The sequence below is a fragment of the Manis javanica genome, chromosome X, assembly GCF_040802235.1.
Source record: "Manis javanica isolate MJ-LG chromosome X, MJ_LKY, whole genome shotgun sequence".
Classification (NCBI taxonomy): Eukaryota; Metazoa; Chordata; class Mammalia; order Pholidota; family Manidae; genus Manis; species Manis javanica.
The window spans coordinates 107,066,890-107,080,220 of NC_133174.1; the positions used below are offsets into that span (position 1 = coordinate 107,066,890).

Sequence of the window (13,331 nt, forward strand, 5' to 3'; positions counted from 1 at the left end):
CCAGGTTGAGGGCTCCGTGGTTCTCCCTTCAAGACGTGTTTTGTAGATGCTCCAGCGGTGTCCATATCCCAAGTATTTAAAGTGGCTTCTAATAGTGGGCCCTAGGCTTGGAATTTTATGTCCTTTACCCTGTTTTTACCGTGGCAGCCACCAGTGTCTTCAGCATCATTTTATGAAAGAAACCATTTTTGCGGGTCCTTGGAAGTATCATGGAGCTGAGGCACCTCACCCCCTGTGCCTAATGGGTAAGTGCCTCCCATTTCATATTTCTGGAGGACACCTAAAATTCAGCTAGAATGTGGTGACTGACTAATTCACTTTTAAAAAGATGTCCAGGGATGGCAATCCCACAACCTCTCTCTGACTTCAACCAAATTGTTTCCTTTGCAGGCTGGCACTTGGGGATTAGCAGGCCTCCCCTTCTCTTGGCTAGATTATGGATGATGGATTTTCAACCTTGAATCAGTTATTGCACGAGAGATCCAACGGGTTTTCCTCATGGTTTGCAATAGACTAGCTAGGAAATATGTGACAGCACAGGGGGTGTGTCCTTCCACAGATTTCCACAGTGGGCTCCACTGTTATCTAAGCTCCAGTCCCTCTCCTCTAGGTGAGTGTTGCCCTACCTCCATACCAGCTATTCCAGTATTTACTTCAACTTTTTAAGTTAGATGTAGTTTAATTTTTATTTTAAAATAAAGGTGGTGTTCTATTCCAAGCGAAAGTAGCTAGGAATCATGGTCTGATGTGACAGATCTAATTGGGAGATCAAGGGCTCTGGAGCCAGACTGCTGGCTTCCAAATGCGGGCTTTGTTTGCCACTTGCTCTCTGGCTACTCTGATGAGCTGCTTATTCTCACTTTGCCTTGGTTTAGTTATCTTTAAAATGGGGATAACAGTTTTAACTAGTAGTTGTAATGGGGTGTTAGGAGGATGAATTGCGTTGATAACCATAAAAATTCCCAAATGACCATTACACTGAGCAGCCTCACATTTCCTACTTCAGTCACTTTCATATTTTTTATTCACAAGGGTCCAAGAGAGGAGAGACTGCTATCCTCTGGCAGTGTTCAGTGAAGATAGGGACATTTTCGTGTGAAAATGACACTTGTGTCATGTCTTTTTTTTTTTTTTTTAACCAGTGTGCTTCCGCCAATAAGCCTATGTTGGCTTCTTCATGTATAAGCTCTGTGCCAGGAAGAGTATCAGAAGAGTGCTTATGTCAATCAACAGTTCTTTTTCTAGAGCCTTATATATTTTATCCCTAGGAGCCAGAAAATAGTAATGAAATAATAGTTTCCATGTTTTACATGCCTATTCTGGGTCCAACAGGAGGACAAGCACTATATGACTCATAATTTGCAGGCATGACAGAGTCTAATTCACATTTTACCCATCACATCACTCTGGCTCCCAAGTGGAGAAGGGTCATAGGCAGGAAAGGTGAAAACATGGAGACAGGAGGCTAATGCGATGCCCCACTTTAAGATGATAGTGGTTAGATTTAAGGCATGTGGGAAAAGTGAAAGGTTTGGGGATGTGTTTTTGAGATGCAGTTAAGATATACTAATGAGCTGGATGTTTGGAGTTGCAGAAAGAAGCTACATGCATTAATTCATTGAACCCTCACGAAAACTCTCTATGATGTAGGCACTGTCATTATCGCCGTTTTTCAGGTAAGGAAGCTGAGAGTCAGACAGGCTCATCATGTACTGGCCCAGGACACACAGTGAGCCAGGCTTTGGACCTGTGCTCCTAACTGCCTCTTCTCATTATTGGTGGCCTTTCTCTTCCTATTTTTCTCTTACCCTACTACTTCATTGCTTTCGCTCCTTCCTCACTCTTCCTTGGCTGAGGATAGAACCCAAGTATCTGGCACTGGGCAGGAATCTGTACTTGTCCTCTGACGTGGATTTCATTTGTAAAACTCTGGAGCACTTAAACTTTCTCAAGGGGCACACTGGGTTTCTTCCAGACTGCATGTGACCATCCAGAGTGCTGGGCAAATCTCTCCCCAAGATCCATCTCCTAGAGCTACAGGTTGCACGGAGGGCTTTGATTTCAGCATCATTGCAAATACTTAAAGCAAGCAGCCTCCAGGCCAATCATTTCAGTTTAATTACTAGCCCCTTTGACGTTACTGGCTGCTGGATATGGAGGGCTGGGTCAAAAGACATCTCCAAACTTTGTTCCAAGAGCTAAAATGAGGTCTCCTGTCTTTCCTCTTCGTATCCAAATCAGCTTGTAAAATCAAGCAAAGCCCCGTGCTCTGGACAGGCACCCCACTAACTTGGGTGTACCTGGCTGAGCTGCACTATAGATCCCCCATTCAGTACACACCCACACGCCCTACAGGCACCCTTCTTCTTCCTCAACTTATGATTTCATTGGTCAGAGACGTTTTTAGTGTCTTTCTAACACTTTTTTGGTGTATATGGATATATGCTCAAATAAATTGTTGTATAGTATTTGAATGAATGGTGAAAAATATATTTGCTCTTAGAATCATGTGCACTAATAAGAAATGCTATAAAGAGAATGCCTTTAAGAAATCTAGTGAGCCTCAAACATTTTAAAAATACTTTTATATGGTATATATTTATAAATTTAGTATGCATAAATATATAAAACATTTGTAAATAATATACAAAATGTTCATAATAGAAAATTATAAATTATGTTACCATATTCTATTATATATTTAGATTTTATTTATATAAAAAATTTAAATATTTATATTTTGATAGTTCAATAGGTATATTCTAAATACATTTTATGTTAATCATACATTTAGGTTTTAATTATATATTAAAATGTAAATATGCACATATTTTAAGAATTCAATAATTCTGAATATATAAATTTTAGGTTGGTTACATTTATCTTATATGAAACAAAGTTATTCCTAAGTGTTTTTATATTTACATAAACATATAAAATACAAAAACATCTAAAACTTTTTTGAAGTTGATAAGAACCACTAAGGGCATTCTCTATAAGATTTCTTATTCGTGCACATGATTCTAAGAGCAAATATGTTTTTTACCATTCATTCAAATGCCATATAAAATTTATATTTGTAAGGGTTCTTTATATTTATGAACAACATTTTATATTTGATGGTCACCCACTAACATGCATGCACCAGCAGGTCCCACCTACTGCAACTGCCAGTGAAAAAGCGAGTAGCCAGTGCCTAACATGTAGTACGCGTGCTTTGAACCTGAGACCCACACACTGTCACTGCGCCCAGACACCCCTAGAGCACCTGACTGGGCTGCTGGCTACACCTGTGGACCCCAGCCTGGGGTTGTCATGGATCCCCACGCAGAGTCTGCAGAGAGGCACGGCTACATGAAGATAGTCTCTGCCCTGGTGCAGCAGGGATGAAAATGACTACCTGGGAGTCAATGAGTACTGGGGAGAATTAGCTGTATGGTCAGTGCCTGGATGGTGGCAGGTGCTTCAGCCAACAATAGGAAATAAACTTTCCGTGAGACAGCGGAGCATTTGTCTATTTGCCTTTCCCCCTTTCCAGATGCAAATCCTCCTCTGATCTCGGTGATTGCATCAGAAGATGAGGAGGAAATACAGTGCAAACCTAAGGAAGGAGCAGGAGCACCAGCAAAGGGCCATGTTGGCGTGGGAGCTCCTAGCCTCGTGGATGGAGAGTTCTGGGAGGACGGTGGTCTGGAGCCCAGGCAGCCTGGGGACAGGCAGCAGACCCTCTACCGTCCCACTTTGATGTGTTGCAGCGACAGGAGTGGGAGAGCGTTTTACAACGAATTCCCTACTTGGCCATGCTAGCTTGGTAAGCAGCATGCTGAGGCACGCTCACTTTCCAGGGAGCACTGGCTGGACCCAGGCTTCTTTCTCTCTCTCGGAGCCTCTTCCCTCCCTTCCTAAGCCAAAGGCCAGTTGAGGGTCCCAAGGCAACTGGGAGACCTCCTGCCCTTGGGCACCAAGGTAATTATTTTCATGTGTCATTAAAATGAGTGAAGCAGGGAAACTTCAGCAGAAGCCAGGTTTTTGAATACAGTGGTTGATTGGAGCCAGGGTCATGATCAAGGTGAGAGGAGTAAGGCACGGCTGGTTGTGCAAGTGGAGGGTCAGATCCTATCTTCAAGTTCTTGTTAACGTGTTCATAATAATAATTTGGATTTTTAAAAGTCGTGCAAAAAGTGTCATTTATCCAGAATCCTGAGTTTTTGGTGCCCCTTAAATTTAGTGTGGAGAGAAGACCATCTGGGTACTACAGAGTAATATACAAGGGTAGAGGTATTGTGGGTTGAGCATTTAAAAGCAATCATGTAATATGGATGAACGTTGAAATCACAATGTTGTCATGTGAAACCTTCGTAAGACTGTCTATCAATGATGCCTCAATTAAAAAAAATAAAAAATGAAAAAATAAAAGCAACCATGAACTGACTATGGTGTATTTAATTTTATCTACAGCTGAATGTTTGTGGTTTTCTCCGCTCAGAAAGGAGCTTGCAAGATGCATGCATGTGACTGAAGCCAGCATGCAGGTCAGTATAAACGAAAATAATGTTGAACAAAAAACAATTAGCCATGTTTGGAAAATAAGTTTTGAACCTTAGCTCTTTGTGGGTGGAAAATGGGATATGCAAAACCCAGCTTGTAGGAATTTCCCACTACCAGAGAATGTGATTTTCTAAAGAAAAAAAATACTTCTGGTCCTTGTATATAAGTAAGTGTATGTATATATATATATATATATATATATATATATATATATATATATATATATATATGGATATTATATATAAGTAAAGTATAAATATATTCTATGTAATACAAGTAAATGTGTGTGTATGTATATGCATGCATATATACATTAGGGAGGACTTCTGTGTGGAGACTGTCTACAAGATGGGAATAATAGCAATACCTATGTCATAGAACTGATGAGAAGAGTAAATGACATGACATACGTTAAGTACCTAGCACCATGTCTAGCTACAGAGGAAGCCCTCAGAAATATTACTCCATAATATATATCTTAGCGCCACCGCATACCCTGAGGCATATGTGGCGTAATGGAAAGAAGCTCGCTTAAGGAGTCACATATTCTGGTTCTTTTAGAGATTCACGCTGCTTGCCCAGTTCTGATCTCCAATTTCTAACCAGTGAGGACCAGGACGTCACAAGTGTCCAGGACAGGAGACCCCATGGTAATGAAGCAGGCCTCACTTGACCTAATTGCACTTGTTGGCACATTTCTGTAGCTGTTTTTAATGATAGGTGGGCATCTTGGGAGACTATTAAGAAACATTATGCCTCAGGGACAAGCTCACTGTACCCTGGAGAAAAGGGAATTTTGTGAGACTAATGTCTCTTGTGGTCAAGAAATACTGTTCTGAGGTTCAGCAGTTCTTTCGATCTCTTTTCTTTCTTTTTCTTCTGTTAAATGAAGTAAATTTTATATTTAGTACTTTTTATTTTTTAGAAGCATATGTGGTATGATTCCAGTCTTACTAGATTCTCTCTCTGTGTACACTCATCCATTCACCCTGTCTTCTCTATACTTGTGTGTGTAGGGATGTCTGTGAGAATATCAACCAGCATTGAATATCACCGATATCAGCCCTGATTATTTCATCTTTGTGAGATGTGAGTGGATTTGTTCTTTCTGTTTGGGACTTGTATGAATTCCTTCAATTTTCATAATGCCAATCACCGTTTTACAACTAACATAGTATTCCATAAAAGAATAAATGGGTGTAAATCAAAAATATTAAAAAATGCATCGTGGGTAAAATTGTAACATTTCCCGAGGGTCTGGCCTGGCTTTGGTGCATTTGCATATCCTCGGGGGTGGAGAGAAGTTCACCCCCCTGTCAATGGGTGACTACCTGGGCAAGTGAGGGCGTGTCTGAACCGGAGAGGTGAGGGGGAGGGGCTGGCGCCGGGGAGAGAGACTGCGCTGGGCTGCAGTCTGTCGGCTTGCCTGGAACTGTTGGCTGGGTTTCCGTGGCTTGGGGCGGGAGCGTGGCATCAGGTTCGGGACGCCAAGGCCCCGCTCACGAGAGCGCCCCCTATTATCGCGGCCACAACGGCTCCGGAGCCTGGTTCGCGCAGCCGTGAGGGGGATGCTCCGCGGGGAAGCGCCGCAGTTTGTCGAGGAGCCCCGAGCCCAGGAGAGCCGCCCGCCCCCCGCCGGGCCGCCGCTCTGGCTCGCGCGTTTGCTCTCCGGCCGGGACCAGAATGGCCTCAGCCGTCAGCGTGGCGGCCAGAGCCGCGCCTCCGGAAGCAGCCCAGCCGCTCGCGCTCGAGAGCCTCAGAGTGGCAGGGGCCGTGGTAGGCCTTGGGGAGGAGGCGGTGGAGCAGGTGGTGGGCGCCCCCCGGCAGGCCCAAGCCCCAGGAAGTGCCGCAAAACACCAGAGCCCCGGTACAACTAGATACACTGTAACCGTCGATGGACGCATGCGCACCTCGGCCTGCCCCCATCCCCAGGAGTTGTTGCAAAAACCATAGCCCACGTACAGCTAGACACATTGTAACCATTTCTAGGCGTCAGAAGGAAGGGGAAGGAGGCTGGCCGCCATCTTGGCGCTTTCTGTGTCCCAGGAATCTGAGGAGAGCCCAGCGCAGAATCTGCAGACGCACACAGCCTCCTCGAGTGCGCACTCAGGACATGGAGCCTCTGCCCCCGTGCCGCCGCGAATTTGCCTGCTTTCGCAGACGGGAAGCCGAGGACGACCGCGAAGAGCTGCGTGGTCGGTGCCAGACGGGACATGCACTGCAGCCAACTCCCAAGAAAGAATCCCTGGGGGAGGCGGGCGGACAGGACGCCCCTTAGATGCTGCCCCTCATGTCCTCCTTCCCACAGCCTGGGCCCCAGCGCCCTGATCTTCACCTTTGGCTTTCTTCCTTTGCAGAAGCGAGGCCTGCGGAAGGCGGAGAGCAAGAAGGCGACGGCGGCGACCATGGCGGCCAAGCTCCTGGCCTGGTGGAGGTGCGAAACCTCGAGGCCGTTGGCACTGGCAGCGGCGAAGCTAGAGAGCCTGGAGAGGCGGGGCAGGAGGAGCTGCCTGCGCAGGCTGCCATTGGGGATCCGGAGCCCAGAGAAGAGCCGCAGCGGGCCCAGCGTCACCTCTCCACCTACTCCCAGCTGCTGCTAATGGAGTATGTTTTCCAGCACACTGGCTATCCCAGCATGGCCCTGCGGTAAGCGACAGTCCCGCTTGGTGCGAATTTACCCCCCGGCTTGTGGGCTGCTCCAGGGCCCATTTGGTTCCCACATGCCTCCGCCCCTCTCGAGCTAAAAGCCACCTGGAGGACTCGAGCCTGCTGGGGTCCCCTCCTGTACACCTGGGTCCTAGGGTGGGGGTCAGGGTTCTTCCTTTCGGGAATCAAGGGAAATAGTTGTGCACAGGATTGAGGTAAACCAAGCCGCGCTCCTCTGTTGTGCTAGAACCGCGGCAGGGGCAAATCAGGGTAGTGTCCCTACCTTTCTTTCACATTTTGATATATCAGTTCACTGTGGGTCGTTTCGGTATTGACTTTTACATTTGTAAACGCTGCATCTGAAAAAGCGTTTATCATGATTTAGTAATTTCTCTGCATTCCATAACGTTCGCTCTTGAGGTAAAACTGTCCCTAAAGGAAGCTTCAGCCTGGATAGTACAGAACAGTGTAGTGCAGAGGATGGGGGCAGCGGCTGATAGAAAAATGGAAGCTAAGCAGAACCAGAGAGTGAACTGCAGAGAGTTTGTGCCGTCCATTCACGTCTACCAGGGATGTACTTCAGCCTCCTTGGCCCTGATAGATACACAGATACAGAGGGTTACGTCGAGCGAGTGAGCGATCAAGGTGTTCAAGGCTCTAATTTAATCCATAGAAAGGGGTAAGATCAGTAATTGAGAAGTGGGGCGGTATTTCCTCAGGCCGAGGGTTTTACTCATGTTGAAGTTAGTACCATTAAAATAAACTGTGAATGAGATTTTCATGTGGTCTTGGACTGTGCCTCCTTTTCCTGGGACACTTGGCTTTCCTTAACTGCTTTCTGTTGACTTAATTTCACTGTAAATCTTGACATGGTGTGAGTTTTCTTACTGCAGAAATTGGTCCATAAAATAAATCACTGACATTTCCCTGAAAAGGAAAAAGTATTAATGAGATCGCATCCTATACTTAAATTCATCCACTAGTCCAAACGCTGAACACTTGTGATTTTGTCCCCTCAGACAGGAACTTGCAGGAATCGTGGATGTGCCTGAAGCCACAGTGCAGGTGAGTGCACCTGAAAAAGCAGTTAGTCAGGGCAGCAATTCTAAAACCTGCTGCGGGGCTTGGACACCCTTGTCCTATGCTTTCTGACATTCCTGTTTCTGTTGCCTTCTTCCTATTTAGGAAATAAGTTTTGAACTTTGGGGACTTGGTGGGTGCCAAAAAGGACAGATGAATGCCAGCATTTGGAAATTTCCCATTACCAGGGGAACCTGGTTTCCTAAAGGAAAAACAAATTGCCATAATATACCATTCCTTGTATACAGGAATATGTATATACGAATGTACTTCAGCCTCTTTGGCCCTGATAGATACATAAACAGAACGTTCCAACGAGCGAGCAGTCAAAGTATTTTAAGGCTCTAATTTAATCCATAGAATGGGTAAGAGCAGTAACTGAGAGGTGGCGGCGAGATTCCCTCAGGCTGAGAGTTTGTCATTTTGAAGTTAAAAGAAACTGTGAATGAGAATTTCACGTGGTCTTGGATCCGTGCATCCTTTACCTGGTAGACACACACACACACACGCACAGACACACACACACAGATATATATATATATTTCCGTTTGTATATACTACACTGAAATATATTTAATTATTCTATGTCACTGAATTCTATCTACATATAATATATATATTTATCATATCCACACATATATACACACACACAGATGCACAGTCATATATAGTTCTACTCTTTCTAATACTGCTATCCTTTGGGTAAGCCTGCTGTGTGGCATCAAATAAGGTTAAGTCTGAAGTGGAAATTATTCAAATTCATAAATAAGGGGGTTCAAATGTTAAAATTTTTAAACAAGCATAAACTCTGCAAAAGAGTGAATACGTGGACATTGAGGCATCGAAACGAGGGAACAGTTCACACCTAGAACACAACAGAGAAGCAAACTGAGAGTGATGGGGAGGGTGTAGCCTAATGTCCACGTGGCTGGCCCTCCTGCTGCAGTTAAATGTCTGGTAAGGTGGTATTAGGGACAGTGGCAGCCTGAATTAAATTTTCTGGAAGTCCTTGATATGACAGCCCCCAAACACTGCTAATGGAGTAGGTTGTGCATGATGGTGCCGATGGGAGGGGGAGTCGCAACCGTGCAATTGTCTAAAAAGCCAGACAACCTAAAACAACCATTTCTGACAAAGTTCCACCGACTTAAGCATTCACTGCCAAGTGTCAGCAAGAATTCCATAGAGTCAAACATAAGCCTGGGGGGTTGCAGGCACATCCAAATTTGTGAAACTACCAGATGCTTCAGTGAATATTCTCTTGGGGAATTTCTAACCCCTGAGGGTTTTTCTGCCATTTTGCGGCACTATTGTAAAGACACAGGGGAAGTCGGGGTGGCTCTTACTTCAGGCTGGATTCTCCCCTGTTGTCAGTTTTTTAAATATTTCCCCGTGGTCATTTGAAATATCTTCCCTTGGCTCAGTCAGTGAGGACTCATCTGTGGGCCAACGGGTCAAGAGGTGAGTTTTAAAAACCTCTTAAAAAAGGAAAAGGAAAAGGAAAGGAAAGGAGAGGCAGAGGAAAGGGCAAATGAGGATGGCTCGTTAGCCTCGCCGCAGAGAGTGTGTGCCGTGAGTGCAGTGAAGGAAGCAGGCAGCAGATCTGGCGGCAGGGGGCCAGGAAAGCAGCCCAACAAAGCAGGCTGCTGGGTGCTGGCAGCCTAAGGCCGGGGGCTGGGCTCCCAGGCGGGTCAGGCCAGGACTAGGGAGGCCCAGGTCTCTGCTTCCTCAAGCAGGCGAAGCAAGCTCAGAGGAAGAGCAATCCTGACGTCCTGGCGAGTCGGTTCCCCTCCCTGGAGGCAAAGCGCTCTGTCAGTGGGGGTCTGGAAGAAAGAGGACACGGCAGAAACAAATAAGGAGAGCGACCTGAGGTTTCCATCCATTTCCAAACTCTACTGGCCGAACTTCCCTAGGACGTGGTCCCTAGTTTTATTGAAATATAATTGACATGCAGCACTGTATAAGGTTAAGGTGCACAGCAGTAGGACTTGACTTATACCTGCTGTGAAATGATTACCACCGTAAGTGTAGTTAACATCTACCATAAGGCTACAAAGAAAGAAAGAAAAATTGTGTTTAAAGGCTACGGAGAAAGAAAGAAAAAGTGTGTTTTTCATGTGATGAGATCTCTTAGGATTTCTTCTCTTAGCTTCCCTGTGTGCCATCCAGCAGTGTGAACTACAGGCATCATGTTGTACATTACCTTCTCCAGGACTCACTTAACACTGTAAAGGGTAGCTTGTGTCTTTTGGAAGAGGACCACCCTACTCCAAATGCCCCCTCCCGCAGCCCTGCCTCTGGTAACTGCAAATCTCATCTCCTGTTCTAGGATTTTGTTTTTCCTTTCCTCTGTTTGTAAGGTCCCACGTATGAGTGAGCTCAGACAGTATTTGCCCCGACAGTATTTTAATGGCGGCTGCCCCACACTCTATTTTGCACATACAGCAGGAGCTGTTTGAATAAGAAACCAGGATTAGTAATATGGAACCAGTAGCGGCCTGTACCTCAGTCGCCTGCTCTGCGTTTTGGTTATGTTTATGCAGATTTGACCACTAGTACACCTAGGCTCCCCCAGACGAGCTCCTTGGCCCTGGCTGTTGCAGACTGCCTGTTCATGCAGCAGAAGGACCCACATGCTGAGATGGCAGAGCGAATCTGAGGGCACAGATGGGGGAGGGGAGGCCCTCTGTCTCCTGACAATGGCGCAGACCAGGAACTCCCAGAAATGTGAGATCCAACATAGTTCCCTAACTCAGATGCTGAGGGGACAGTGGAGTGCGAAGGGCAGGCTTTATTTGTGGCTGTTAATTGTTGGCAGATATTGGGGAGGAGCCCTTCTGTGACCCACACAGTTGCTGGCTACCTGCCTGAAAGGTCAGCGCCACGTCCTTGACCTCAGAATGAGGGAGGGCATGGGGATCTCCTGGGGGAGGAGCAGGGCCTGGGGACCCCACCGTGCTGGGCAACAGAGGCTATGGCCCTGCGCCCTGGACCTGCAGCCAGAGCAGAGGGAGCCGACCCAGGCCTGGGCCCAGGAAGGTCTGGAGGGTGGAACAGGGTGGAGCGTTGCAGAACTGACGGCCCTGACCGCGGTGTGCCTCCTGCCCCCCAGACGCTGGACTGGGCAAGGGATTAAGAGGTTTGCTGAGGTTGGTCGCACTTAGCGTAAGCACCCGTTACCCTGACATTCTGCAAGGCGAAGGCAGTGTCCAGGCTTCAGGTGGACACAGTGTCCCAGCAAGACAAGCCACAAACTCCCTGGGCCCCCATGACCCAGCCTCCCTGTGGTACCATCGTTTTCACTCTGGAGAGGTTTCAGAGGGTGGATGGGCCTTCCTTCATCCTTGGCAGAAAGCTTCTGTTGAAAGATCCGACCGGCTCCTCCTCTTGGCTCTTTAGTGGACCCTGAACACAGGCTTCTCCAAATGGGTGCTGTTCCCCTCAGTATGACTTGAAAGGCACCCACTTGTTCCTATGCTCAGCTTCCCCCACAAGCAGGGTGCCACTGGTCTAGTGAGTACGGGTCAGTGGCAGCTGGACAGCTGAGGGCAGTTGTCAGGGCACAGCCATCCCAGGGGTAGTTGCAGTCCCGGCAGGGACAGAGTGCAGTTCCTCAGCTTCTAAGCGTGGGGAAGTGACATGGCAGTCGGGAGGAGAGGGTCGAAGCAGAAAGCCAAGCCACAGCCTGGCACACAGTGGGCGGTCACTGGGGTGCGCTGAAGGGAGGCCACAGTGGCCACTTTCCTGCACTCTTAGCAGGAAGGGAAAAGCTTGTCCGGATGCGGTTTAAATGTCACGGGCCTGGAGCACTGCCTGCTGTGTGTTTTCGTGGAGCACATTAAATGCTCAGTGTACTCAACCAATTCCTTTCTTCTCTGCGATTGAAGGTTTGGTTCAGGAGGAGGAGGGCCATTTGGAGAAGACAGCAGAGGCCATTAAGGTTTAGATTGCCGCATCCCGTGCTGCTCGGCCGCACCACAGTCCTAACCTTGTTCGGACTGTGCGATGCCTCCGTTCTTCAAGAGCTGGATGTCATATGGGTTCTTCCGGAGCCAGGACCACTGAGGCAGCCTCTGCTGAACCTGCGGGACTTTCCTCCTCTTGTCTTGCCTGTTCTGCCCTGGATACTCCCGCGTAGGCTTCCCCGTGCCTGGCCTTAGGGGGCAAGGCCTGGTGCCTTACCATCTGTGTTCCTTTTGAAGTCCCCATTTTCTAAGGAACGGTCTGTGTGGCACTACGTGCTTTTGAGCCACATTCACACTCATATCTCACCATCAAGCATCATTCCCCAAATGACCGCTGAAGTTTCAGGCAGCCCAAAGTTCTTGCCCCTCTGTTTTAGGGCATGTTTTTGTATTTTCAATAAAGTTGTGAATTCTGTTTTCTGTGTCCTGTTCAGTTAATAAATCTGAGGAAATGCCTCCTTTCCTGTAGTCAGATTCCCGACTCACCCTCAGGAGGCCGTGTACATCTCAGAAATTTCCCAACGGATCCACCTCCTTCCCCAACATCCATGTGCCCCCACCCTGCGCCACTGGGCCCACAGAGATGTGCGAGATGGCATGGCATGAGTCATCTGAGCCTCAGTTTCCTGGACACATATAAGGGAACCATCACTATTACTAGTGGTGTTTGCTAAAATAAAAACCATCTGCCCAGAATTCTTATGGCATCAGAATGAAGTCTGGAAAGACATTTCATTAACTTGAATTTACACACATAAGGGGTGATTTACATCGCTGCGATTTGTGTGAAGAGGTTTCACTTGTTTGTCTTTTACAAAAAAAAAGTTTGTCATGAAAATACTCAAATACACTAAACAATGGCCAGAGAACTCTAACAGACCCCATCAAAACCATCATCGAGCTTCATCGTTCACCGGGATTTGACCAAACTTGCTTCATCCACCTTCTTTCCTCCCTCCCATACTTCCTTCTTTCCTGCATTCCTCCTCTCTTCCTCACTCCACCTCCTCTTCTTGCTGTGATAAGTGAAACTCCAGACATATGGGTCCTTTCATCTCTACATCTTTATCTGTGTGCACTTTTGAAAAAACA

At 46.9% G+C, this 13,331-nt stretch overlaps 1 protein-coding gene across 1 annotated transcript; it reads left to right on the forward strand.

Annotated features, from left to right (window-relative positions):
• The first annotated feature begins 241 nt into the window (after nucleotides 1-241).
• On the forward strand, nucleotides 242-12,610 carry LOC118972140 (uncharacterized). The gene is made up of 7 exons (XM_073227532.1): nucleotides 242-245; nucleotides 3,539-3,763; nucleotides 5,913-6,324; nucleotides 6,595-6,743; nucleotides 6,906-7,194; nucleotides 8,214-8,259; nucleotides 12,162-12,610. The coding sequence occupies exons 1-7, from the start codon at nucleotides 242-244 to the stop codon at nucleotides 12,432-12,434; spliced, it is 1,398 nt and encodes a 465-aa protein (XP_073083633.1). The 3' UTR covers nucleotides 12,435-12,610.
• The last annotated feature ends 721 nt before the right edge of the window (nucleotides 12,611-13,331 follow it).